At 46.1% G+C, this 27769-nt stretch overlaps 1 protein-coding gene across 4 annotated transcripts in view; it reads right to left on the bottom strand.

Annotated features, from left to right (window-relative positions):
* Positions 1-27769, bottom strand: part of ICA1L (islet cell autoantigen 1 like) — a 118532-nt gene that overhangs the window by 60791 nt on the left and 29972 nt on the right. For 3 of the 4 annotated variants that reach the window (XM_056536190.1, XM_056536188.1, XM_056536189.1), the window contains 4 exons: positions 13554-13626; positions 13030-13153; positions 3709-3907; positions 2838-2963 (listed from right to left, as the gene is read on the bottom strand). In XM_056536190.1, coding sequence (XP_056392165.1) covers positions 2838-2963; positions 3709-3907; positions 13030-13153; positions 13554-13626 — 522 coding nt within the window. Of the gene's footprint in view, positions 1-2837; positions 2964-3349; positions 3413-3708; positions 3908-13029; positions 13154-13553; positions 13627-27769 lie in introns of those variants that run through there. The other variant, XM_056536192.1, reaches the window with a different exon arrangement.

The following is a 27769-nucleotide window of genomic DNA, read 5'->3' as shown; positions in this document are numbered from 1 at the left end:
GGGTGGTGGTGCCGGAAAATTAAGACCGAAAAACGGCCCGGAAAGGAGAAGATCCCGCCAGGCCGCAGCTCCGGGAGGCCGGTGGACGAAGTGGTGCCGCCTCCAGAAAAAGCGGAGGAGGCGGAGCTAAACTCAGCTGGCACCGTAGTTCCGAGCACTAGAAGGGAGTATGGGGCGCAGAGCGCCCTTGTAGAGGAGGAACTGTCAAACCCATCGGCTCGCGCAGGAATCAGGGGAAGAAGAAGAGCTGAACTATGTGCCGCCATGGTTCCCCGAACTCCCGCCAGCCGAGTGCCCCGGAACGCACCCCCACCAGAACCGCATAGCGGACGGAGGGGGGACGGCTCCAGTCGGCAGGACGAGCCGTAAGTCAAAAAAGGCAGCCCCCCCCCCACCCCCTCAGCCCATAGATGCAGTCGAGGCTGCATGAATAAAATAGCGAGGGTTAACCCCTCACTGTCCAGGCTCCTCAAAACAGCCCCAGAAGTAGTAGAACACAACTGCTTGTACTGCTAGGGGAAAGGGAGAAGGGGGGGGGAATATACTTACCCGACCATCTTTACATACTCACCTGTCTTCACATACTCACCTGAGATTTCTTCAGCCAGCATTTTAGTCACCTGCATCACGTCATGCTGCTACAGCCCAAGACGAGCAGGGAAAATAGGGGGACCTGGACCCACGGTGCAACCCCAGGCGCTGGCCGTTGGCGGGAAGGGGTTGACGGTGCATTGAAATCTTCGTCAATCACTGAGTAGTTATCCCTTTCCTGACCCAACTTTAGCTCCTGTCTTGGTGGACCCGTCGGTGTTCTTCATGACAGATACTCTTTTTCTTCCGTAAGGTCCCCCCTCAGACATTGATTGACCACTTTTGCCACGGACTAGAATAGTTGGGCAGATCTTAGTTCTGTGCTCTTTGCCCATTTCACTTTAAGCAAACTTAACTACTCGACACGCCACATACGTGGTGTGTCATTGACCTTTTAAGCAGCTGACGTGCATACATTGTTGGGAAACCCTTGTTTCCCCTGTTTTATATAAATTGCTTTGAACCTATGTTGAATAATTGTGCCTTCTGTTTTGTACACTTCTGGAAAACTTTTCAATAAAAATTTTTTTTAATTTGAGAAATCTTCGTCAATGTCCCGTGCCCCTTAGCCGCATATGGGGGAACAGGTAGCGCCATGCTCCTGAACCGCTACCTGAAAAAGGGAAACAAAAAGGAATAAAGAACCTAACTAAACAGCCCTTACTAGAAAGTAATAAAAAGACAAGGTCTGGAGAGCTCCAGACCTATGTGTCTACCTCCTAAGTGACACTAGCTAAAACTGGTTGACTCACTGCAGGTGGGCGGGTATATCCTGCCAGGGAGGAGTCGACTTTTTTCTTTCCTAGTGTCAGCCCCTCCTAGTGGCAGGAGCATATAACCATCAGTTAGGTGTCCCCCAATGAAGAGTGACCGAGAAAAATGTTTGACCAGGTCTGGGGACCAGCGTCTGGCCCCTACAGACACTAAGCTAAAACCGATTAGCTCAGGTGCCTGTAGGCTGGTATACCCTGCTGGGAGAGGCCAACTTTTCTTGTTGCCATAGTGTCAAGCCTCCTAGTGACAGCAGCATATACCCATGGTCTGTGTCCCCCAATGGAGCCGATAGAGAAATTCAGAATTTGTATTTTTTTTAATTAGTAAACCATGACGGAAACTATAAACATCTGGTATTGCTGTAATAAGGCCAATCTAAAGTATTCAAATAACATGTTGTTATCTCAATCACAAGGTAAATGGCGTAGAAAAGAAAACCACCAAATCTGCAAAATTATCTTTTACTATTTTAATTTCACTTCACCAGTGTTTTTGTTTTTAAGAATATGTTATGGAAAAATTAAAAGGTATAATTATAGTAGTTAGTTATGGCTATTATATTGCAATGCGGAAAAAACGAGAGCGAATAAGCGAAAATTGGCCAGGACAAGTGGATCGTCATGAGGAACAAGTAGATTTTGCTCCGTTTTAGTCCTGTGGACAAGTGTTTTTTTAAAATAAAATTTACACACCCCTGTAATGTTTAGATGATTTCTGGAGTTAAAAGAGTTACTGTCAATAACAACATTTGACATGTTGCACAGACATCTCAAAGGTTGAGAACGCCCCAGGTCTCATCCTTGAGACCTACTGCAACCGCGAGTTTCAGCAGCGTTCCCCTCCCACCCTGACTGTCAATCACACCCAATGCATCAAAAAGGTCAGATCTGCCGGCCAGTTGGGGAGTTTTCAGAGGCGAATGTACAAAAATCTAATCCTAATATCAGTATTGAGTTGAAAATGCTAGACTGTAATTTATATGATACACTGAAATAATATTCCAATCACTCACATTGCAGGTAGTGAAGTTATAATTGTATCTTGCATAAGGAAATGTGGCTGAAATAATTTTTTGGTGTCCCAAAATAGTATGTATGTGTTACATGCACAAACCAGCTTCTCAGACACTCAATAATGGATTGAATGGGAGCGAAAACAATTAAAATGTGTCAGCCTGCCATGAATCAAGCAAATCTTGAGAAACTGGCAGAGATATTCGGGATCTGAATCCTCCTGGTCCCTTCCATCATAAGGGAAGGGCTGTGTGAGTACATCTAGGTGGCTGTGAATAAGCGCTTGGTGGTTCTTGGATATAGCATATGTCCCTTCTTTTTACTGCGCTAACACTAGAGTTGAGGAGGAAAAAGGGAGAGACAAAATCTAGGTCTCCTAGTATATAAAAGAGCACACCGAAATACATGTTACAATGCTATTGTTTTTGTTTTGTTTCTTTTAATCGGTCCATATTGTACCTGATAGGAGGCAAGTGAATGTGATAGCAAGTTGCATCGGCTAGCTCCGAGAAGGTCTACTTTCTGGCATACATCCATTTTTGTTTTGTCGAAATGGCTCTTGGTATTTCTTACTTGAATTTGCACCTGGGAAAATGGACCAACAATATGATATCAGATCTTCTTAAGTTCAATACGATGACCTATGTTACAATGTTTAAAACATTCTGTGACAAGCTTTGACATACTTGAATTCTATTTCTATACTTCAAGACCAAGCAGCTCCAAGCTGTAGCACCTCTGTAACTTCAGTGGTGATAAACATGGAGTTCACTTTATAAATGTTAGTTTTTTAATCTACCTTTGATACCACATGTCCTGCATTATCAGGATCCTCAATATGCCCTTTGATTCCTAGTGACTCTATATTTGTATTGATGGTAACTTACAACAGGTTACAACTTTGCATACATCAATTATACATGTGGATATAAAAAATTTAAATGTTTCAATGAAAAATACTTCTTTCTCACCTTATCAGTCTCATTTCAAGTCCCCCTGCCTCCTAAAGTCATCACTTATGGGCTAAAGTCTGTCTAAAGACAAGATAGACCATTAGCTCACTGAGATAGCATATTTCATACTGTCCATAAAAATCTATTGAGAGGGTAAGGCACAAGAGGGAGTGGAGGGGGAATAGAGACTGAAGAGAGCTAAAAGCAAAGTAAGAGTCTGCATGAGCTTACAGTGAGTATTAGATCTCAACCCAGTTAAATAACAGATCCACTATTTGTGCTTAAGTATTTTATCTAAAAATGGTTTACAATCTGGGTTGAAAAAAAACCCTGTGATTATTTTTTTATTTGATCCAAAACTTTCCTACTTTTCTTACCTTTCTGAATTTCTCCATTTGCTTATAGGTGTCAGGGTCTAACTCTTGGGAGACATCCTTCATCCACAGAAGGGCTCCTCTGTATTCAGTCCGTGCCTTTTCCATTTGGTTGATTGTCAGTAATGTATCTGAGACAGCTCGGTTAGTAAAGGTGGCCATTTCTTGCTGAAGCCGTGAAAGTGGAGCACACAAGGATAACCTGAAAAGCCAAAATAAAAGTAGTACTAAAGAAGACATAAGCCTACCAGCAGCAGCAAATGTAATACAATAGAAAATACATCAGGGATTTATTAGACTATACAAAAGTTACACATTTTTACATGTCACCCTTACACAAATATGTGTGACTTTTTTACTTTGCTCTTACCATTTTAAAAATGGATAGGACTTACAGGGGATGTGGCCTCCTGTGGTCTGACACATAAGATACATGTATATATTGTATATATTTATATATATTAGTAAGTCAAGTTTAGTAAGTAAATTTCCCCAATAGTACTTTCATCTTAAACATTTGCACTGTTTCAGTGCAGATGCTTTAATAGTCCCCTAACCTCTTCAGGACATAGGGCGTATGGATACGCCCTGCCTCCCGAGTCCTTAAGGACCGAGGGCGTATCCATACGCCCGTGGGAATTCCGGCCCCCACCGCTAGCCGGTTGGGGACCGGAGCCGGATGCCTGCTGAAATCGTTCAGCAGGCATCCCGGCATATCGCCCAGGGGGGTCATTATGCCCCCCCATGTCGGCGATCGCCGCAGATCGCTGGACAATTCAGTCCAGCGATCTGCGGCGATTCCGGGTCAATCGGGTCTCCAGTGACCCGATGACCCGGAATTACTGGCTGTTCGGGGCCGTCTCTGACGGCCCCGAACAGCCAGAGCCTGCAGGGGTGAGGTGGCACTGGTGCCACCTCACGATCGCCCTGATTCGTCGGCCGGATTACCGGCCGACCAATCAGGGCGCCTGCTGCGGGTGTCACTCCCGCACCCGCTCCGCCCCTCTTCTGGAGGACGCGAGCGGGTGCGGGACGTGCACCCCGGGTGCTGGGGACCCCGATCCCCGGCGCCCCTGTTGGGATCGGGGCCCCAGGAGCAGCTGAGGCTGCGGGACTGACCTGCAGCGTCTGGATCGTTGGAGGTGAGTGACAGCCTCCTGCTGTTGCTTAGCAACAGCTCCCAGCATGCAAAAAGGGCATGCTGGGAGCTGTAGTTATGCAACAGCAGGAGGCAGACCACCACAACTCCCAGCATTCCCTTATGGGCATGCTGGGACTTATGGTTTTGCAACAGCTGGAGGCGCATTCTTTCTATGGAAAAGTGTACCTTCAGCTGTTGTATAACTACAACTCCCAGCTTGCACAAACAGCTAAAGTGCATGCTGGGAGCTGTAGTGGTGCATCTGCTGGTTGCATAACTACAACTACCAGCATGCCCGTTGGCTGTCGGTGACTGCTGAGAGTTGTAGTTATGCAACAGCTGAAGGCACACTGGTTGTGAAACTCAGAGTTTTTTTTTTACCTAACTCAGTGTTTCACGACCGATTTGCCTCCAGCTGTTGCAAACTACAACTCTCAGCAGTCACCGTACACCATGCACGGTACATGCTGGGAGTTGTAGTTTTGCAACAGCTGGAGGCACACTGGTTGTGAAACACTGAGTTAGGTCACAAACTCAGTGATACATAACCAGTGTGCCTACAGTTGTTGCAAAACTGCAACTCTCAGCAGTCACCGACAGCCAACGGGCATGCTGGGAGTTGTAGTTATGCAACAGCTGGATGTCCCCCCCAATGTGAACGTACAGGGTACACTCACATGGGCGGAGGATTACAGTAAGTATCTGGCTGCAAATTTGAGCTGCCGCAAACTTTCTGCTGCAGCTCAAATTGCCAGCGAGAAACTACTGTGAACCCCCGCCCGTGCGACTGTACCCTAAAAACACTACACTACACTAACACAAAAAATAAAATAAAAAGTAAAAAACACTACGTATACACATACCCATACACAGCCCCCCTCCCCTCCCCAATAAAAATGAAAAACGTCTGGTACGCCACTGTTTCCAGAACGGAGCCTCCAGCCGTTGCAAAACAACTCCCAGTATTGTCGGACAGCCGTTGACTGTCCAGGCATGCTGGGAGTTTTGCAACAGCTGGAGGCACCCTGTTTGGGAATCACTGGCGTAGAATACCCCTATGTCCACCCCTATGCAATCCCTAATTTAGGCCTCAAATGCGCATGGCGCTCTCACTTTGGAGCCCTGTCGTATTTCAAGGCAACAGTTTAGGGTCACATATGGGGTATCGCCGTACTCGGGAGAAATTGTGTTACAAATTTTGGGGGGTATTTTCTGCTTTTACCCTTTTTAAAAATGTAAAGTTTTTGGGAAAACAAGCATTTTAGGTAAAAAAAAAAAAATTTGTTTAACATATGCAAAAGTCGTGAAACACCTGTGGGGTATAAAGGTTCACTTAACCCCTTGTTACGTTCCCCGAGGGGTCTAGTTTCCAAAATGGTATGCCATGTGTTTTTTTTTTTGCTGTCCTGGCACCATAGGGGCTTCCTAAATGCGGCATGCCCCCAAAGAAAAATTTGCGTTCAAAAAGCCAAATGTGACTCCTTCTCTTCCGAGACCTGTAGTGCGCCAGCAGAGCACTTCTCACCCCCATATGGGGTGTTTTCTGAATCGGGAGAAATTGGGCTTCAAATTTTTAGGGGTATTTTCTGCTATTACCCTTTTTAAAAATAAATTTTTTTGGGGAAAACAAGCATTTTAGGTAAAATTTTTTATTTTTTTTTTACATTTGCAAAAGTCGTGAAACACCTGTGGGGTATTAAGGTTCACTTTATCCCATGTTACATTCCCCGAGGGGTCTAGTTTCCAAAATGGTATGCCATGTGTTTTTTTTTTTGCTGTTCTGGCACCATAAGGGCTTCCTAAAGGTAACATGCCCCCCAAAAACCATTTCAGAAAAACGTTCTCTCCAAAATCCCCTTGTCGCTCCTTCCCTTCTGAGCCCTCTACTGTGCCCGCCGAACACTTTACCTAGACATATGAGGTATGTCCTTACTCGAGAGAAATTGGGCTACAAATACAAGTAAAAATTGTGTCCTTTTACCCCTTGTAAAAATTCTAAAATTGGGTCTACAAGAACATGTGAGTGTAAAAAATGAAGATTGTGAATTTTCTCCTTCACTTTGCTGCTATTCGTGTGAAACACCTAAAGGGTTAAAACGCTGACTGAATGTCATTTTGAATACTTTGGGGGTGTAGTTTTTATAATGGGGTCATTTATGGGGTATTTCTAATATGAAGACCCTTCAAATCCACTTCAAACCTGAACTGGTCCCTGAAAAATACTGAGTTTGAAAATTTTGTGAAAAATCGGAAATTTGCTGCTGACCGTTGAAGCCCTCTGGTGTCTTCCAAAAGTAAAAACACGTCAATTTTATGATGCAAACATAAAGTAGACATATTGTATATGTGAACCAAAAAAAAATGTATTCGGAATATCCATTTTCCTTACAAGCAGAGAGCTTCAAAGTTAGAAAAATGCAAAATTTTCAAATTTTTCATCAAATTTACGGATTTTTCACCAAGAAAGGATGCAAGTATCGACAAAAATTTACCACTATGTTAAAGTAGAATATGTCACGAAAAAACTATCTCGGAATCAGAATGATAACTAAAAGCATTCCAGAGTTATTAATGTTTAAAGTGACAGTGGTCAGATGTGCAAAAAACGCTCCGGTCCTTAAGGCCAAAATGGGCTCCGTCCTGAAGGGGTTAATCTTACAGCAAGGATGCACCAAACCAGCACATTGTACACAACTTCAGCCACCACAAGTTGTACTCATTGGAATCATTTCTAAGGCTTCACAAAGACTGCAGCAGGATTTTACTTGTGAGTGCTAAGTGGTTTATTAAACAGAAATTTCAGTTTAAAATCTAAAGTAGGCGTACTCAACTACTTTTAGTAAGGGTCTGCTTATTCAGGCCTGCCATCAGGTGAAGGTCTGAGCAGAATATTAAGGCTCTAATAGCACTTCATATTATCCTCACTTCATTCTTTATTATCTGTTCGATAATGGCTTTTATCTAAGCTTCATGTCTCTGATGTGGGGTCTTCCCCGGATACTCACAGAGCCGACCTGAAATAATCTGGACTTTACAACATCTTTACAGCCGGATCTAGGTTATCATATTGTAACCTGGTCTTTTTTAATATGTAAAGACTCTGTTTATTATTCTATGTACTTTTATTTTCTTATTCTCAAATATCTGTTTTAAAGAAAAATTCTTTAATAAAAAAAGTTATATATAAAAAAAAAAAAAGGAATAAATAAGAGGTGCCAGACCTTACCCACCAGACCCCAATGATCGTTTTGCTTCAAATGCTTCCTCCACGCCCCCTGAGGAAGCATTTGAAGTGAAAGGTAAGGTCTGGCACCTCTTATATATTCCTTTACATCCCATTGTTCATTTATGGTGCTTTGCACCTCCACCGTGGCAGTGTTATTTAAAACTGTTCCTCCTATGGTTCATGCCTTTGCTTGACCCATCAGCCATTATTATAATTTATACTATGCCATGTTAGTCTTATGATGTCTAGTATCTCCAGGACCTTCTCCCACCTATTGTTTGTTGTATTCTGGTGCCTTAATTTTCTACTCAATTTTTATTGTAATTTTATGCTTTTTTCGAATAAAGTTTGTACATTTTAAACTTTACCATTGTTCTCTCTGTGCACGATTTATTTTTCTCGTCGGTGACAGAAGTTTTGAGTGCACTACTACTTCCATACATGTAAGCAGGGGTGTGGAAATTTTATAAAAAAAACTACTTGTCCACGGGACTAAAATGGAGCAAAATCTACTTGACCCTCATGACGATCCACTTGTCCAGGCCAATTTTCGCTTTTATGCTCTAATTTTTTTCCTCCTCGCCCTATAATAGCCATAACTACCTACTATAATGATACCTTTAACATTTTCAATAACATTCTCTGAACCAAAAAATATATATTAGGTGAAGTGAAATAGTAACAGAGTATTTTGCAGATTTGGTGGTTTTTCTTTTCTACGCCATTTATCTTGTGGTTGAGATAACATGTTAGTTTCATACTTTAGACCGGCCTGATTACAGCAATACCAGATTTCTATAGTTTACCTCATGTTTTACTAATTTAAAAAAAATTCTGAACTTTTTAGAATTTTTTTAATTGCCATTTTTTGACCCCGTAGCTTTATTTTTTTTCCGCATACCAGGCTGTATGAGGGCTAATTTTTTGCGCCATAATCAGTTTTTTGTATCGGTACCATTTTGGTATTGATCTGACTTTTTAACCCCTTAAGGACGCAGCCCGTTTCACCTTAAGGACTGAGCCCTTTTTCGCAATTCTGACCACCGTCTCTTTACGAATTAATAACTCAATTTGAAGCTCTATACTTGTAAGGAAAATGGATATTCCCAATAAATTTTATTTTTATTCACAAATACAATATGTCCACTTTAAGTTGGCATTATAAATGGACATATTTTTGCTTTTTGAAAAAATTAGAGGGCTTCAAAGTAGAGCAGCAATTTTAAAAAATTTCATGAAAATTGCAAAATCTGAAGGGACAGATGTTACAAAACTACAACTCCCAGCATGCCTGGGCAGTCTAGGCATGCTGAGAGTTGTAGTTTGGCAACATCTGGAGGGCTACCGTTTGGGCACCACTGTAACAGTGGTCTCCAAACTGTGACCCTCCAAAGGCTGTCTGGGCATGCTCGGAGTTGCAGTTTGGCCTTCCTAGTGGTTGCCACAGTAAAGATCGCTTTACTTTCACTTTCATTATCCCCCCCCCCCCCCCCAAACGTGGTTTCCCTACCTGCTCCTGTCTCCAGCAACGATCAGGGGCCCCAGGCATCTTCTCCTTCAGGTACCAGCCTCCATCTTCTACTCACATTCCCCACGACATCCAGGGGTGGGCAGAACGGGGGTTGCCATAGCAACCCACTGTCCTGCGCTGCCATTGGTCAGAATCAGTTCTGACCAATGGAAGGGGATAGGAGGAAATCGCAGCACTGCGACCTTGCTCCTAGCCCTCAGGATGATCGGGGCTGTCACTGACAGCTCCGATCATCCCTATTTTCTGGGTGATCGGGTCACCAGAGACCCGATCAGCCCGGAATAGCAGAAAATTGCATGTCTGAATTGACATGCGATTTTTTGCGATCGCCGACATGGGGGTCTCAGGACCCCCCTGGGCGATGTGCCGGGATGTCTGCTGAATGATTTCAGCAGGCATCTCAGTCCGGTCCCCAATCGGCTAGCGGCGGGGACCGGAATTCCCACGGACGTATGCATACGCCCCACGTCCTTAAGGACTCGGGATGAAGAGGTTAATCCCCTTTTAACTTTTTTTTCTGGGATATTATAAAAATTGCAATTCTGTGGTTTGGTATTTTGTTTTTACATTTACTGTACATAATGTTATATTTTAATAGGTCGTACAATTACGCACGAAGCGATACCAAATATGTTTATTTTTATTATGTTTTTATATAGGAAAAGGGGGTGATTTGAACTTTTAACATGGAAGGGTTAATGTGTGCTTTTTAAACTTTTATTAAAGTTTTTTTTTTTTTTTTTTTTTTTTTTTACACATTATTAGACTTATAGGAGGAATCATTAGATTCCTCATACAGATGAATAGAGTTCTATTGATCTGTGTGCTCTGTGATCCATTGATAGAGCCTGGTCCAGCCAGGCTCTATCAATGACAGAGCAATGGGACAGCAAGGAACAGAGGTATGCCCTGCGACTACCTCCATAGTGGATCGCCCCCTCGCGATCACGCTGTCGGGGGGGGGGATGGACGATACACGCCGCCTCATCTCCCCCTCGCACGTCTGCATGGCAGAAAGAAGGCAGAGCAGGGGAGAGACAGCTTCTCATCTCCCCTGCTCTGCTTCGGATGACGCAAGTTTCCACAGCCAGGGGCTGCAGAGTATGGAGCGGGCAGGAGTCAGGAGCCCGCTCCATACAGACTGCAGAGCGCCGCACGCTGGTCAGGTCCGGTCCTGCTTGCCCGAAGCCCTTACAAAAAATTCACCTGCCCGGCGCCCAGAACTGCATGTCCTGGGCGTCGGGCGATAGGAATTCCACATGCCTGTGTAAGGTATTTTTCTTTGGTGTTCAGAGTATAATACTGTCACACCCTGTTCCCCTGAGTATTTTACTGCTGCACATTGGTCACCTAAGTACAGTGGGGCAAAAAAGTATTTAGTCAGCCACCAATTGTGCAAGTTCTCCCACTTAAAAAGATGAGAGAGGCCTGTAATTTTCATCATAGGTATACCTCAACTATAAGAGACATAACGAGAGAGAAAAAACATAAAAATCACATTGTCTGATTTTTTAAAGAATTTATTTGCAAATTATGGTGGAAATTAAGTATTTGGTCACCTACAAACAAGCAAGATTTCTGGCTCTTATAGACCTTTAACTTCTTCTTTAAGAGTCTCCTCTGTCCTCCACTCATTACCTGTATTAATGGCACCTGTTTGAACTTGTTATCAGTATAAAAGACACCACCTGTCCAAAACCTCAAACAGTCACACTCCAAACTCCACTATGGCCAAGACCAAAGAGCTATCAAAGGACACCAGAAACAAAATTGTAGACCTGTACCAGCTGGGAAGATTGAATCTGCAATAAGCAAGCAGCTTGGTGTGAAGAAATCAACTGTGGGAGCAATTATTAGAAAATGGAAGACATACAAGACCACTGATAATCTCCCTCGATCTGGGGCTCCAAGCAAGATCTCACCCCCTTGTGTCAAAATGATCACAAGAACGGTGAGCAAAAATCCCAGAACCACACGGTTAGTGAATAACCTGCAGAGAGCTGGGACCAAAGAAACAAAGGCTACCATCAGTACCACATTACACTGCAAGGGACTCAAAGCATGCAGTGCCAGACGTGTCCTCCTGCTTAAGCCAGTATATGTCCGGGCCCGTCTGAAGTTTGCTAGAGAGCACTTGGATGATCCGGAAGAGTATTGGGAGAATGTCATATGGTCAGATGAAACCAAAATAGAACTTTTTGGTAAAAACTCAACTCGTCGTATTTAGAGGAGAAAGAATGCTGAGTTGCACCCAAAGAAACACCATACCTACTGTGAAGCATGGGGTGGAAAGATCATGCTTTAGGCTGTTTTTATGATAAGGGACCAGGACGATAAGGGACCAGGACGACTGTGTAAAGGATTGAATGAATGGGGCCATGTATCATGAGATTTTGAGTGAAAAGCTTCTTCCATCAGCAAGGGCATTGAAGATGAAACGTGGCTGGGTCTTTCAGAATGACAATGATCCCAAACACACTGCCCGGGCAACGAAGGAGTGGCTTTTTAAGAAACATTTCATAAAAACCTTTGGAGGGAGTTGAAAGTCTGTGTTGCCCAGCGACAGCCCCAAAACATCACTGCTCTAGAGGAGATCTGCATGGAGGAATGGGCCAAAATACCAGCAACAGTGTGTGAAAACCTTGTGAAGACTTACAGAAAACATTTGACTTCTGTCATTGCCAACAAAGGATATTTAACAAAGTATTTAGATGAACTTTTGTTATTGACCAAATACATATTTTCCACCATCATTTGCAAATACATTCTTTTAAAATCAGACAATGTGATTTTAAAGATTTTTTTTTCTCATTAAGTCTCTCATAGTTGAGGTATACCCATGATGAAAATTACAGGCCTCCCATCTTTATAAGTGGGAGAACGTGCACAATTTGTGGCTGACTAAATACTTTTTTGCCCCACTGTATAATACTGCCACACACTGTTTCCCTGAATATTATAATGCTGCATCCTGGTCACCTAAATATAAGGGATCATTCACACTACAGAATCTCCGCCCAGAGACTCCATCTGTAGCAGGCACCAGCAAAACAAGCCGGCACTAGGAGCGCTTGGAAATGCACCATTTGCCATCTCCATAGAGGAAATGCATTTTTTTGAGCGAATTCAGCGGAAATAATAAACATGTAAATTCTGTCGGAGGAGTTTGGGGTCCTTAATTTCCGTGGCAGAATGTCTGCTGCGGACATTCCATTGTGTGAATGGTGCAGCACAATCTCATTCAAAACAAAAGACGGGGAGAGATTAATGCAGGGAGAGAATTTGCCTTTTCTTGCTTGTTCCCAGAACAGTCTGGAGGTCCAGACAATTGGTAGCTGCGGTTTAGATCTGGACCGTGGTCCACCTGTTGAGTACCACTGATCTAAAGTATTCTAAAATAGTAAATAAATAAAAAAAATAGTATACCTCTGGCCAGCAGATGAGCACAAAGCATCACCAGTGACTTTCATCATTTTTCCAGCTCGGGTACTGTTTTGTTGGGCATGTACTTTCAAGTGCAAACCAAAATCATTTTCTTCCAAGGACAAAGCTAGAAAAAGAAAGACCGTATTAAAGTTTTCTGAGCTTTAAAAGGGGTACTCAGTGCGGCCACTGGGACCCCCGTGATCTCTGAGAGAGGTCGTGGCGTGACGTTGCGACCACGGCCACCCGAACCTAGCTTTCTGAACAAAAATGTTCCAAACACCAGGGTGCCGCCCGGAGATCGTGGAGGGTTCAAGTGGCTGCCCTCCCCCGGGATCAGACATCTTATTCCCTATCCTTTGGATACTGGATAAGATGTCATGGGAAGGAGTACCCCTTTAAAGTAATATAGTTGCATCCATGTGCGTATAAAATATATACAGATGACATCTCTGCATTAAAACAATAATAAAGCCATTATAAATACATGGTAAATCGATATATTTATGTAAATTGCCAATACATACCATTGAGCGCTTGATGATATTTTTCAATTATTTTAAGCAATTCTGATCCTGTTGTTTGAATTGAATGAAAGATCTGCAGATAATAAAGAAAGCAGACTGTTAGACTTATATTAGATCACAGATACACAAAACACCAGTATATGAACAAACCAACATTTATATTACATTAGACAAAAGCACCAGGAGACATTTGGTACACAGAAACGGAGTGTGGTGAGATTTATTTAGCACTAGCTGAATACCCGGCGTTGCCTGGTTTTTCATTCCTAATCCTTGTTGGGGAGGAAAATCAACAAAGGAGGAAGCTTTTGAATTCATATCCCGTCCTCATATATTGTCGTCAGGTGGGACTGATTTGTGATGAAGATATTGTAAGCTGAAAATAGAAGAGGACCTGGCTTTGTGGGACTGGGTGTGATTTGCAAGCCAGACCGATGCACAAAAAGGGTAGATAAAAGGGGTGGGGCTTAAAATGTGGGCGTCTGTGAGATGGGGTGTGGCTTGCTAGCTGGATTGACACATTCACCAGAAGATGCAGAGCGGAGCTTGTGGAGTAAGGTACTGGAAGTCCCATGTACTTGCATGGGACTTGAAACAAAAACCTATCTTTTATATAAGTGTGTAGGTAAGGGTTAATTTAATTATATCTTTTTATTTGACATATAAGTAATATGTGTACCAGGTATTGTTGAAATATCTCCAGCCGTACAAAAGTTATGTGGGAACATACATTTCCCATTGATCTGCATGGGACTTTAAAGGGGTTATCCACCATAAGGTGATTTTAGTACATACCTGCCAGACAGTAATGGACATGCTTAGGAAGTATCTGCGGTTGTCTTGGGGCTAAATGGCTATGTTGTGAGATTACCATAACACTGTGGCTAGCTTTTTGTGAACTTGTATTTCCTGTTTTGAGTTGAAATTAGCTCGACTGGTGTAATCCGGATGACCGGACCACTCTCCATCTCGAGAGGACATGGACCCCAATGGAGAAGATGGAACGTAATAACTGCCAAAAAAGGAGCAGAACGCCCTGAAAAGGGGGCACCGATATGGGAATTGCAGGCTCCTGAGACTCCTGGAAGACTTATACCGGAAGGGTAAGTAAACCCAACGTCCGCAAAACGCTCTGGGTGACAAACTTCCGTGTCGAGACAAGAAAAAGTGCGGTACAGAAAGACCGCCCCACAAAAGGGATCGTGAAGAAGTCTGGGCAGGATTGCTACACATGCCCGAGACCTCAACCATCACTAAGTCCCAAAGAACCAGGAGGACCGACCTAGAAAATAAGGCATACCGCAGCATCCTAGGACAGTGTCTGAGACAAGGAGACTAACTGGTCCTGGACTCCAGCGGTCCAGAGCACTCCGAAGTAACATCCCGTCAGGATGGGAACGAAGGGGGAAACAAAAGGGAACCTAGCTGGGACTCCCAGGTTCTGGGCACAGGAAGGTTATGCCAGAAGACTGTGGTGTCAGTGCAATACAACTAACACTGTCAAAGGGAAGGATGAACACACCCTTTCTTGGAGATTGCGCCGAGGAAGGAGAAGAGCAATGGCAGGGCCCAAACAACAGACGGTGGCTAGACAGGATGTCCTCGAGCCATACATGATTGCATAAACTCCTCCAACAGAGGAGAGTGCCAAGGCTGCCTGAGCAGCAGCAGATAACCAAGAAACAGGAAGAGAGCCAGGCTGAGATAATGGGCAGTAAGCACACAAGAATAGACCGCGAAAGTCTCTTCTGAATGCTCCAGCAAAAATAAATAAATAACTAAATAATAAAAAAGCACACACCACAAGGACCCAGCCAGATACCCCAACTATATCGTGGGAAAAGAGAGATGGCTCCATATTGGCAGTAGAATGTGCCCAGTGAAATAGTCCCCCTAGCGAAGGGGAAAAAACAAGGCGTGGTTGAGATGAAACTAAGGCACTGACCATGTCAATCTCCCTGATCCCCATGCCCCCTGAGGAAAGGGGATTGTCAAAGTGCGCCAGGCACTGTAGGAGCAGGGAAATGCCACCCTATGGCAATGGGACAAAGTACTGGGTGGACGTAGCCCCCAGGAATTCTGCAACAACATATTGAGGTACGGAGGAGCCAATGCGTGTCCCCAGAGAGATCAGAATCCTGGACACTGGTGCTGGGCAAGGATGCAAAGTCATGACTACAAATGAAGTAAGAAGTGCACACACACAGCAACCAACTGTGTAGAGAGGGACACCCCAACGGGGTGAAACCCTGGACCAGATGGATGCCAACAGAGCCATCACGGTTGTGTCTAAGGCAACAGAACCGGTGCCTGAGCCACCCTACAAAGGAACCCAGGAAGATAGCTGGAGGCATGGGGGGGGGGTGCTAAACTGACTGTGTCGCCCCATCAGTCGCCATGTCAGAACAGAGGTGCTCAACCGCCACAGAACTGTGGAAACAAAGATCACAGGAAGGCAAAAGGCACACCAACCAACAGAAGGAAAAGTGGTCTCTACATATGCAGAGGGACCTTAGCATATGTAGGGACACAGACAGTTATCTCGTGACAGTAGTGGGATACCAAGACTGCGGACACAAAAGAGACCGCAGACATCAAAAAATCCAGTAAGGAAGACAGGCTCAGCACCCAATGGTGTGTCACAGCCATACCCCTAGATAATACAACAAAGGTAATCCTGCCCAGGTACTGTGTGTTAAGCACATCTCAGGAGTATGACATGGCAGGTGTGCTTGGCGTGGGGCGCTCAGAGGCGACTGCCGGCGATTTCACGCAATAACGCGCTTCTTCCGGCCTCGTTTACATCATTGCACTGTGCTAGTGAAATAGTGCATAGCAGTGATCATGTGATCAGGAAGGGACATCACCGATACAGGTAAGGAAAAAATAAAACTTATTTAATTTCAACCAAATTATAAAACTTTAAGTTTCTTACACCTATGGGTTATCTTAGCAGACAATTGAAAGCTATAAACTTATATTATGAGTTATTGCTGGAAGAGGTCAGAGGAACGGAGATAGGTCTAACCTATCATTCGTCTAATTACATGGTTGCCCTCCTGGGTCTTATATACTATCCAAGAGGAAAAGGAAATGCATGGCAGAGAAGTCCAGGATTGGATCCACTCTTTCTTCTTTTTCTCTTTCTTCCTCACTTTCATGTACCCATCTCCTCTTTTCTTCTGGATCCATCCCTATTTTTCTAATTAGGGTGGATCCAATCCTGGACTTCTCTGCCATACATTTCCTTTTCCTCTTGGATAGTATATAAGACCCAGGAGGGCAACCATGTAATTAGACTACTGAGGACGGACCCAGGAGGTCCGAAACGCATCTAGTCTTCAAGCAGACTAAGACAATAGACATCACCCAAGCACTACAACCACCAGCACTACCCCGAGGCAAAGTTATTGCCACAGGACTTTAAAAGCGCGCCTGTGATCCCACACGCGCCCATCACCACAAGGAGAGTCACAGTCTGGCTATATGGCATAGTGACCATGGCCACACCGGGTCCCGCATCCAGAACCACACACTGAAAGTGGGTCACCAGCCGACAGCCGTGAGAGCGGCAGGCATGTAGAGAGGGACTTGGTAAAGTAGAGAATCCTGTGAACCAGTATGTGGTGCATTGTACACCGCAAGTGAGCAACATGAAGTGACTTATTCGAAACTACACCTTGGTAGTGGGTTACATGAACTCCCATCCACAGTGTGAGAAGTGTATGGTAGTTGACCTGACGTAGTAGTAAACCATGCAGACAACCGTCTGGCTGACTGGGCTAGGATTCCTGAACGCACAGGATCACTCCTTTGAACCCTCCCACAGAAAGTGGGGTACTGGAGTGCGGCCGATCTAACAGGCAACCTGGTGGTGTAGGAGACCCAGCAGACGAAAGGCTGGCTGACTGGCATCAGTCCCATGTTACTGCAGGGACCTTCATCCAGATTCTCATCCTCATACACCAGCTGTGAGGTACGGGGAACCTGACCATGCCAGCGGCAGTCCTGAGATAGGAGAACGACTGCGGCGGAAACCGTGCAGACAACAGTCTGGCTGAACAAGTACACTTCCAGGCGCTGGCGAAAAGGGGATGATAAGCGATTACTGTGCCCCTCTGTCGCATGTGGGAGGGAGGGGAGGCCTACAAGCCATGGATAGTTTATCCGCCACCATGGAAGAGCGGGGGAAGCTGAGAAGCCGTGGATTGTATCCCTGTCACCCTGTATAGGGACCATAGGACACGCTGGTTCACTCCACACCTCGCACAGCAGTGGGGAACTGGAACTCCAGCCGCAGATGCATCAGCCGTGTGAGGAGTATTCCCTGAGGAAGCCAAACGGCGAAACGACGTTGGGGTGCTGGTGTTGTGTGGGTAGGTACACTGTCTATGTCTCCTAGCTTGTGCTCTGTGAGTGGGGAAGCTTTATGGCAATGCTGCTTTTTGTGCTCAAGATTGGCGGGCATTGATTGGTATCCCGCAGTTCTTTTGAGCTCCTATTTGCACACTTATCATTTGCTTTTCCCCTTCCTCCTGACCACTCGCTGGAGGCCATCTATTCAGTGACCTCCTTATTTAGCTATTGTTTTCTGTGCACTTTCTACATGACTGTTATGTGTAACTTATATTTTGTTGTACTGGTGGCCCTACTGTTTAGATAGGAATAACTATGTCATGTTTTGCACTTATACATTTATGCTAATTTATGATATGTTACCTACCTTACCAACTCCTTTTTTGTCTGGCTATACTGTCCCTTTTTAATTGTTTTTATCTGATGATGTTCTCAATAAAGTTTATTACTGGCGTATAGAATTGATGTTCAAGTGTGTATATGGGATCTTTTGTGGTAACTTGCATAATTTCTTGGTGAAAAATCCCAAAATTTTATGAAAAAATTGAAAATTTTGCATTTTTCTAATTTTGAAGCTCTCTGCTTGTAAGGAAAATGGATATTCCAAATACATTTTTTTATTCACATTTACAATATGTCTACTTTATGTTTGCATCATAAAATTAACAAGTTTTTACTTTTGGAAGACACCAGAGGGCTTCAAAGTTCAGCAGCAATTTTCCAATTTTTCACAAAATTTTCAAACTCACAATTTTTCAGGGACCAGTTTAGGTTTGAAGTGGATTTGAAGGGTCTTCATATTAGAAATACCCCATTATAAAAACTGCATCCCCCAAAGTATTCAAAATTACATTCAGTCAGCGTTTTAACCCTTTAGGTGTTTCACAGGAATAGCAGCAAAGTGAAGGAGAAAATTCACAATCTTAATTTTTTACACTTGCATGTTCTTGTAGACCCAATTTTTGAATTTTTACAAGGGGTAAAAGGAGAAAATGTATACTTGTATTTGTAGCCCAATTTCTCTCGAGTAAGCACATACCTCATATGTCTATGTAAAGTGTTTGGCGGGCACAGTAGAGGGCTCAGAAGCGACAAGGGGATTTTGGAGAGTCCGTTTTTCAGAAATGGTTTTTGGGGGGCATGTCGCATTTAGGAAGCCCCTATGGGGCCAGAACAGCAAACAAAAACCACATGGCATACCATTTTGGAAACTAGACCCCTTGAGGAACGTAAAAAGGAATTAAGTGAGCCTTAATACCCCACAGGGGTTTCACGACTTTTGCATATGTATAAAAAAAAAAATTTTTTCTCTAAAATGTGTGTTTCCACCAACATTTCAAATTTTTCCAAGGGTTAATAGCAGAAAATACCCCCCCAAAATGTGTAACCCCATCTCTTCTGAGTATGGAAGTACCCCATAAGTGGACGTCAAATGCACTACGGGAGCGCTACAATGCTCAGAAGAAAAGGAGTCACATTTGCAAATTTTGCTGAAATGGGGGGGGCATGTCGCATTTAGGAAGCCCCTATGGTGCCAGGACAGCAAAAAAAAACACATGGCATACTATTTTGGAAACTGCACCCCTCAAGGAACATAACAAGGGGTACATAGAGCCTTAACACCCCACAGGTGTTTGATAAATGTTCATGAAGTGGGATGTGAAAATGAAAAATTAGATTTTTTTACACTAAAATGCTGGGGTTACCCCAAATTTTTCATTTTCACAAGTGGTAAAAGGAGAAAATGTCATTGTAAATGTGTAAATACATTTCTTTGGAGTAAGGACATACCTCATGTCTGGGCGTAAACAGCATGCACACCGATCTCAGAGGTGCCGGAGATCAGTCAGGGTCCTTGAGCTTTGGCTTTCTCCTATGGAGCCAGAACAGTGGGACCCCCCCTCAAGAGGCATTACTTGGGGTAAATCAATGGGGTACACTAAGTAACTAAAATGGGGTACAGTGGGACATAAAATTATAAAACAGATTATGTTCCCAGAATGATGACCCAGAGCATAGCCAAAATAAAAAAATATGCCTGCCCCAAACCCTATGCTCTGAATCATCATTCTGGAATGTGATACGTGTGGCCGTCCCTAACTTGTTGCCTCAAATGCGCACCCCGCTCAGGTGGAGAGAGAGCGCTGCGCATTTGAGGCAACATAAAAAGTCCCCGATGATAGTGACCCATGACCCATTTTTTATAAAAAAAAATAAAAATACCCCCAGAGGTCTTATTTTTTTATTTTTTTTTTGGGATTAAATATTTTTTGGGGCAATTTAGTGGTTTTATGGGGTTAAAACTTGAAATGTACTCTGGACTTGGTACATTTGGGTCAAATTGTGGAAAATTAAAATGAAGAGGGAAAATTTAGAACTCCATGGAAGTGTGATACTCCCTGAAGCAATCCTTAATGCAGAGGCCCGGATTATCTGGGCAAGTGTCACATTGAGTGGTGGTGTCCTTCCGAATCCCCCTCTTGTAACACACTCTGCATCTTTTCTGGGCTCGTTCCTTCTTTCCAGTGTGGGGGACCTCACCTGGAAAGTGTTGGCCTGGGACGATCCTGGCACCTATTACTTCAGTTCCTGGGGAAGTCCGGGCTGCTCTTTCCCGGTCGCCAAAGATCAGGACCGTTAGGACTTCTTCTTGGAACTGGAGGAATGTCCCTGTGTTGCCAGCATATTGGGACAGTACAAAAGAGTTGTACATGGCAACCTGTACCATGTAGACCGCAACTTTCTTGTACCATACCCGTGTTTTCCGCATGGCGTTATATGGCTTGAGGACTTGATCAGAAAGATCAACTCCCCCCATATACCGATTGTAGTCCAGAATACAATCGGGCTTGAGGACCGGTGTTGTGGTACCTCGCACAGGGACAGGTGAGCTGCCTTTGCCATGAATAGTGGTCAGCATTAGGACATCCCTCTTATCCTTATACTTGACCAACAACAGGTTTTCATGGGCAAGGGTACGGGACTCACCCTTGGGAATAGGTGTCTTAACAAAATTTAGAGGGAGGCCTCTCTGGTTTTTCCGCACGGGGGGAGTTATGTACTGTGTGTGTGCTTGATGTATACTGTATATAACGATGTGTGATTAGAAATCACACACCGTTATATGGGGGGGGGGGGTAAATGCTGCAGCCAAAAAAAAAAATGGGGGGGCTAATGCAGCACCCTGAACCCCTAATAGGGCCCGGGTCACACTGAAAAACTGCAGAAGACCCTTGGGGACCTATTAGGGGGTTGGGGATTTTTTTTTAACTTTTTTTAACTTTATTTTTAACTTTTTACCCTACCTTTCCCTGGGCTGTATGCTTTCCCTGATCTATGGGGGGCTTCTTTTCTTCTCTGGGGGCTCCGATCTCGGCAGAGGGGGGGGGGGGGTCCCCGGCTTCCTCCAGCAGCTCTGACCGCTTACTGAACCCAGCCAGCCACAGGAGCTGCAGGAGGATGCTGTTAACTCCTCTCCTGCCGGCTGCTGTTGGCTGGACGATCGGCGAAATCACCACCTCCCCATAGATACAGTGGGTGATAGGGGGTGTATCATACACCCCCGATCACCTTGTATCTCCGGGTCAGTGGGTCACACGTGACCCACATCGCCGGAATAGCCGCAAATCGCATTTGTGAATTCACATGCGATTTGCGACGATCGCCGACATGGGGGGGTCTAATGACCCTCCTGGGCATTTGCACGGGATGCCTGCTGAATGATTTCAGCAGGCATCCCGGTCCGATCCCCGCCCGGCGCACGGCGGGGACCAGAACTGCTCATGACGTTGCTACAGGGGCTGTAAAGTTAGTGTAGTTCAAAATATATTGTCTGCACCTGTGTGTGACGGTTTTCTCACAATTCTTCTGTGATTTTCACCCCTATATTTATTTTTAACAGCATACAAAATGAATGTTGTCTCAGATTTTTCCCAGGTTGCAATGCGGCAGAGACCTGACCTCACTAGTAAGCTGATGACAGGGAGCCTGTCTGCTTCAATGGGTGGAGCGATCGCTTGGTGGGAGAGAGATCAATCTGCAATTAATGTAACAGCTGTAGGCACCCTGATTGAAAACCACAGGTCTTTTGAATGGATGCAGCTCACTTATGTTTCAATGGGTGGGGTGGCTGATGTGTAGGAGGGAGGAAAATGGAATTATGGGATTTGTAGGAAAAGAAGGAAATTCAAACAGGAAATACAATTTCACAAAAAGCTAGCCACAGTGTTATGGTAATCTCACAGCATAGCCATTTAGCCCCAAGACACAGTGTTATGGTAATCTCACAGCATAGCCATTTAGCCCCCTTCCTAAACATGTCCGTTACTGTCTGGCAGGTACATACTAAAATCCCCTTATGGTGGATAACCCCTTTAACAAAAAATAATATCTATAACTAAAAGTGCTTATAACAATTTATTATAGGTATATGCATAAATAAGTAGAGATCTAGCACAGGGCCCTTGCGCAGACTTAACAGTAACACTAATAAAATAAATATATAGATAAAATAAATATAATAAAATAAGGAGATTTTTTAGACTTACCGTAAAATCTCTTTCTCGAAGGATCCATTGGGGGACACAGAACCTTGGGTATATGCTGCTGTCTCTAGGAGGCCTGACACTATGGTAACCAAAAAGTCGGCTCCTCCCAGCAGGATATACCTGCCTCCAGGCAACTGAGCAATTCAGTTTTAGTCCCAGAGCAATAGGAGGAGACCGATAAGTCAAAGGAAAAAAACATGAACTGTCCGAGAACCAGAAAAAATTAACTGAACACACCCTCGGACAGATAACCGAAAAGGAACACCAGAAAAGGGTGGGAGCTGTGTCCCCCAATGGATCCTTTGAGAAAGAGATTTTACGGTAAGTCTAAAAAATCTCCTTTTCTCTATCGGCTCCATTGGGGGACACAGAACCTTGGGACGTACCAAAGCCGTCCCTTGGGTGGGCAGAGAAAAAAGGTCAGGCAGTCGGCTGTACCACCGCCGCCTGCAACACTTTGATGGCCCAGACTAGCATCAGCCGATGCGAAAGTATGAACCTGGTAGAATCTCGAAAAAGTGTGCAAGGACGACCAGGTGGCCGCTTTGCAGATCTGCAAGGCCGAGGCCTTGTTTCGAAGAGCCCAGGATGCTCCCACAGATCGGGTGGAATGAGCCAGGACCCTGAATGGTGGAATCTTCCCCTTGCAACGGTAAGCTTCCGAAATAGCACATCCGATCCACCGAAAAATGGTGGCCTTGGAAGAAGGCTGTCCCGTTCGACGACCTTCCGTAAGGACGAAAAAAAAGAATCGCACTGACGAAAGGAAGAGGTGACAGAAAGATAAGTCCGAACAGCTCGTACCACATCCAATTTGTGAAGTAAGCGCTCCCTGGGATGAGAAGGAGCGGGACAAAAGGACGGGAGGACTATGTCCTCGTTAGGATGAAAAACCGAAACAACCTTAGGTAAGAAGGACGGATCTGGCCGGAAAACAACCTTGTCCTGATGAACTATCAGGAAAGGAGAACGGCAGGAGAGAGCTGCCAGTTCAGATACTCTCCTAATGGAAGTAATGGCTAAGAAAAGCCACTTTCCAGGATAGGAGGCGAAGGGGAACCTCCCTAAGAGGTTCAAAAGGTGCGTCTTGGAGAGCGCCTAGAACTAAGTTCAAATCCCAAGGGGGAGAAGGAGTCCGGTAAGGGGGTACAGCGTGTGCCACACCCTGCAGAAAGGTCCAGACATGCGAATTGGAAGCCAGAGGATGCTGAAAGAGAATGGAAAGGGCCGAAACCTGACCCTTAAGGGAGCTGAGAGCCAGCCCTTGTTCCAACCCCAACTACAAAAAGGAGAGGAGACGGGGAACGGAGAAGGTAACTGGAGAAAAGGTCTTAGCTTTGCACCAACGAAAGTAAGCCCGCCAAGTACGATGGTAAATCTTCGCAGAGGAACGCTTGTGAGCCCTGAGCATGGTGCGAATAACCTGGGAAGAGAAGCCGCGGGCCCTTAGAACCGCGGTCTCAACCGCCACGCCGTCAAATGCAGCGACTGTAAATTGGGGTGGTAAAGGGGACCCTGTGACAGAAGGTCTGGATGAAGAGGAAGACGGAATGGAACGTCGTCCAGAAGCCAGACCACCTCGGCGTACCATGCCTTTTGAGGCCAGTCTGGAGCCACCAGAATGGCTGGGACTCCTTCCGCCTTGATCTTCCTCAGAACCCTGGGAAGCAGGGGGAGAGGAGGGAACAGGTAGGGGAGGACAAAGCTCGACCACGGAATTACTAGGGCAACCACGGCTAGAGCCAGGATTTCGACACAAACGTTGGAATTTTCCAGTTGTGTCGAGACGCGAAGAGATCCACGTCTGGGGTCCCCCAGAGGTCGCAGATCTGTGCGAACACCTCCGGCAGAAGGGACCACTCTCCGGGATCGGCCGAGGACCGACTGAGGAAACCCGCTTCCCAGTTGAGCACTCCCGGAATGTGGATTGCCGAAATGGCTGGAACAACTTGTTCTGCCCAGAGGAGGATCTTTGTCACGGCTGCTGAGCTGCGAGTGCCGGCCTGCCGGTTGATGTACGCCACAGCCGTGGCGTTGTCCGACTGGACATGGACAGGGTGGCCCTCAGGCAAAGATAAACCGCCCTCAGTTCCAAGATGTTTATGGAAGGAAGGGATTCTTGGGGAGGCCAGAGGCCCTGAACCGTCTGATCCCTGAAAACACCCCCCCCCCCCAGCCCGATAGACTGGCATCTGTCGTGACCACTTGCCAGTGGAGGGGAAGGAACGAACACCCCTGAAGAAGAAGGGGGGAGCGGAGCCACCAGCGCAGAGACCAACGGGTCCGAAGAGGGAGAACAATCTTGCGATCGAGCGAGAGAGGAGACCTGTCCCACCAAGCAAGAATCGCCAGTTGAAGAGGACGGTAATGAAACTGGGCAAAGGGTACGGCCTCCATGGCTGCCACCATTCGACCCAGGACTTCCATGCAAGTACGGATGGTATCCGGAGGGAGCGGACTCCCGACAAGAGGGCTAGACGTTTGTCTGGCGGGAGGCGAATCCGAGCCGAGGCCGAGTCGAACTGAAGCCCCAAGAAGATCAGAGACTGGGTGGGGGAGAGAACTGACTTGTCTCGGTTGACCATCCACCCGAAGAGACATAAGGTCTGAGGAGTGAGGCTCACACTCTCCAGAGCCTGGACTCTGGAGGAGGCCTTGATGAGGAGGTCGTCCAAGTAGGGTATCACTGATACCCTTCTTGACCGTAACAGGGCTACCACAGGCACCAGAATCTTGGTAAAAACTCGTGGCGCTGTGGCCAGACCGAAGGGGAGAGCCACAAATTGATAATGACCTTCCGGAACCGCAAAGCAGAGATACCGCTGGTGTCCGGGAAAAATTTGAACGTGGAGGTAGGCATCCTTGATGTCCACAGAGGAAAGAAACTCCCCTTGATCCATGGACGCCACCACCGAACGGAGTGATTCCATTCGGAAATGGCGGAGAAGAAGATGTTGGTTGAGACGTTTGAGATCCAGGATTTGTCGTTTTTCTTGGGAACCAAGAAAAGATTGGAATAGAAACCCCGAAAGCGTTCCCTTAGAGGAACCGGGACAATGACACCATGGTTGAGAAGGGACTGAAGAGCCTCCCGAAATTTCCTCGCAAGCGAGGGAGATTGGGGAGCACGGGACTGAAAAAAACGATAGCCCCGGAAGGAGGCAAATTCTATCTGGTATTCGTTGGACACCACGTCCCTGACCCAGGAGTCCTGAATGTGCGTGGTCCAAACGTCTCGAAAGAGCAAGAGGCGACCTCCCACCCGAGAAAAAGCTGCGGGTGGGGGCGTCCCTTCATGCAGAAGTGGGTTTGCGGTTGCCCGATTTGGCCACAAAACGTTCGGAACAGTTGGTGTCCGACTTTCAAGAAGGACGCGCCATGAAAAAGGGGGCCTTCCTGTCACGTGAAGGTGCCTGGCTGGGCCCTTTAGAGGGGCCAGACGTGCGAAAGGAAAGAGACTTCCTGCGGAAAGAAACGTTAGACTTGTTTTGACGCCTCAGAGATAATCTCATCCAGGCGTTTGCCGAAAAGACGGGAACCGGCAAAAGGGATCTCGGTGAGAGACTTTGTAGAAGCAGCATCCGCGTTCCATGTTTTAAGCCAAATGGAACGACGGAGGGCCACTAGATTACCGGTGGCAAAGGCAGTGCAGTGAGCTGAGTGCAAGGAAGCAGAACACACATAGTCCCCAGCTTTGGAACATTGGAGGGCCAGAGCAGACAGTTCTTCCAGGGGAGATCCCGAAAGAATGCCCTGACGGAGCTGGGAAAGCCAAACCGAAAGGGCCTTAGACACCCAGGTGGAGGCGAAGGCAGGAAGCAGGGAGGCACCCGCTGCTTCAAAGGCATACTTCACCAAGGATTCAACCTTTTTGTCTGCCGGATCCTTGAAGGCAGCTGCATCCGCCAGCGGCAAAGTGGTAGCTTTAGAGAGGCGGGAAACCGGAGGATCCACCGACGGAGAGGAATTAAATTTGGAGACAAGGTCCTTGGCGAAAGGATATCGCACTTGAACTTTCTTCAGTCCCTGAAACTTCTTCTCAGGGTGCTTCCAGGCAGATTCTAGAATGGCATCAAATTCAGCGTGAGAGCTGAACACTTTGGGTGCCGGTCGGGCACGATGAAAGGATACTTCTGGAACTGCGTCCGAAGTTCATGGGCCCTCTAGGTTAAAGGTGTCTCTTATGGTCATAACCAATGAGTTCACCGTATCCACAGAATCCGAACGGTCCTCTGAGTCAGGAGCCGAAATGGAAACCTTGTTCGCCAGCTCTCCAGGAGAGTGCGAACAAGTGGAGGTGGCCCTAGAAGGGGAAGAATCTGACCTGATACATGGCTCAGGAGAGCCAGAGCGGTGACCCCGGGAACGTCCTCTGGAAGTGACGCGTGTGGCCTGAAGAAACAGTCGGGCGAGACCTGTGAGAGGAACGCCCGTGTCTGCCAGAAGACTCAGGGGATGAGTCAGAGGAGACACCCCTATTACACTTATGTGAAGCATAGGGAGAAGGGGAACGGGACCTTCTAGAGGGCCGGTGAAGGGTAGACCTCTCCAAGGCAGTCACCACAGAACGGGAGACCTGTGCCAAGTCGGATATAGACTGGGAGAGGGAGGAAACCCAGGCTGGAGGGGCGGCCGAACCCACTGGGTCTGAAGGTGCACCTGGGTTAGAAATAGCAGGGGGGTCTGGGGGAGCAGTGGAGCAGGCAGTGGGTTCAGCAGAACCTGGCATTTTTGCAGAGCAAATTCTACAAGCGTAATGGGTAACTAATGTTCCCGATATCTGCTTTGAGGGAGGAACAGTTCTGGGCATGGACATAGCTAAAAAATTAACAGTCTCACCCAAGTCTTTGTCCCAAGTCAGCTGCTGTGAGGAGAACTCCACACTGTGGCTGTGAGGAGAGAGAAGAGACGCAGCTCAATAGGAGGAAGAGGCCGGGTCAGAGGCAGAACGCTGTGATTGGCGCCTGCACAGCCCCAAACGCGCGCACGGCGCTGATTGGCGGCTATTTCGCGCTGCTGAAACACTTATGCACCCTGGTGGACGGAGCCAACGTCAAGCGGGCCAGCGAAGAATTACAGCGGAGTTTAGAAATGGCGCCCGCTCCGAACCCAGAGCACACGCGCCGCCTTAGGGAGCTCCTATGCGCCCGGGGAACGGAGCAGGCGAAGTGCCGTCGGCAACCGCGGCTGCCGAAAGTGAAAGTAAAAGGCGCACCCGCCCGCAGAGAGAAGCCTACAGCGCATACAGTAACACAAAGGTCAAATAAAGTGCCCCTTACTGTGAACACACTGCCCCTTGTCACAACTGCTCTC

Source organism: Hyla sarda, chromosome 8 (genome assembly GCF_029499605.1).
Source record: "Hyla sarda isolate aHylSar1 chromosome 8, aHylSar1.hap1, whole genome shotgun sequence".
Lineage (NCBI taxonomy): Eukaryota > Metazoa > Chordata > Amphibia > Anura > Hylidae > Hyla > Hyla sarda.
Note: the sequence above shows the minus strand (reverse complement) of the source record. Positions and strands in the feature narration are given on the sequence as shown.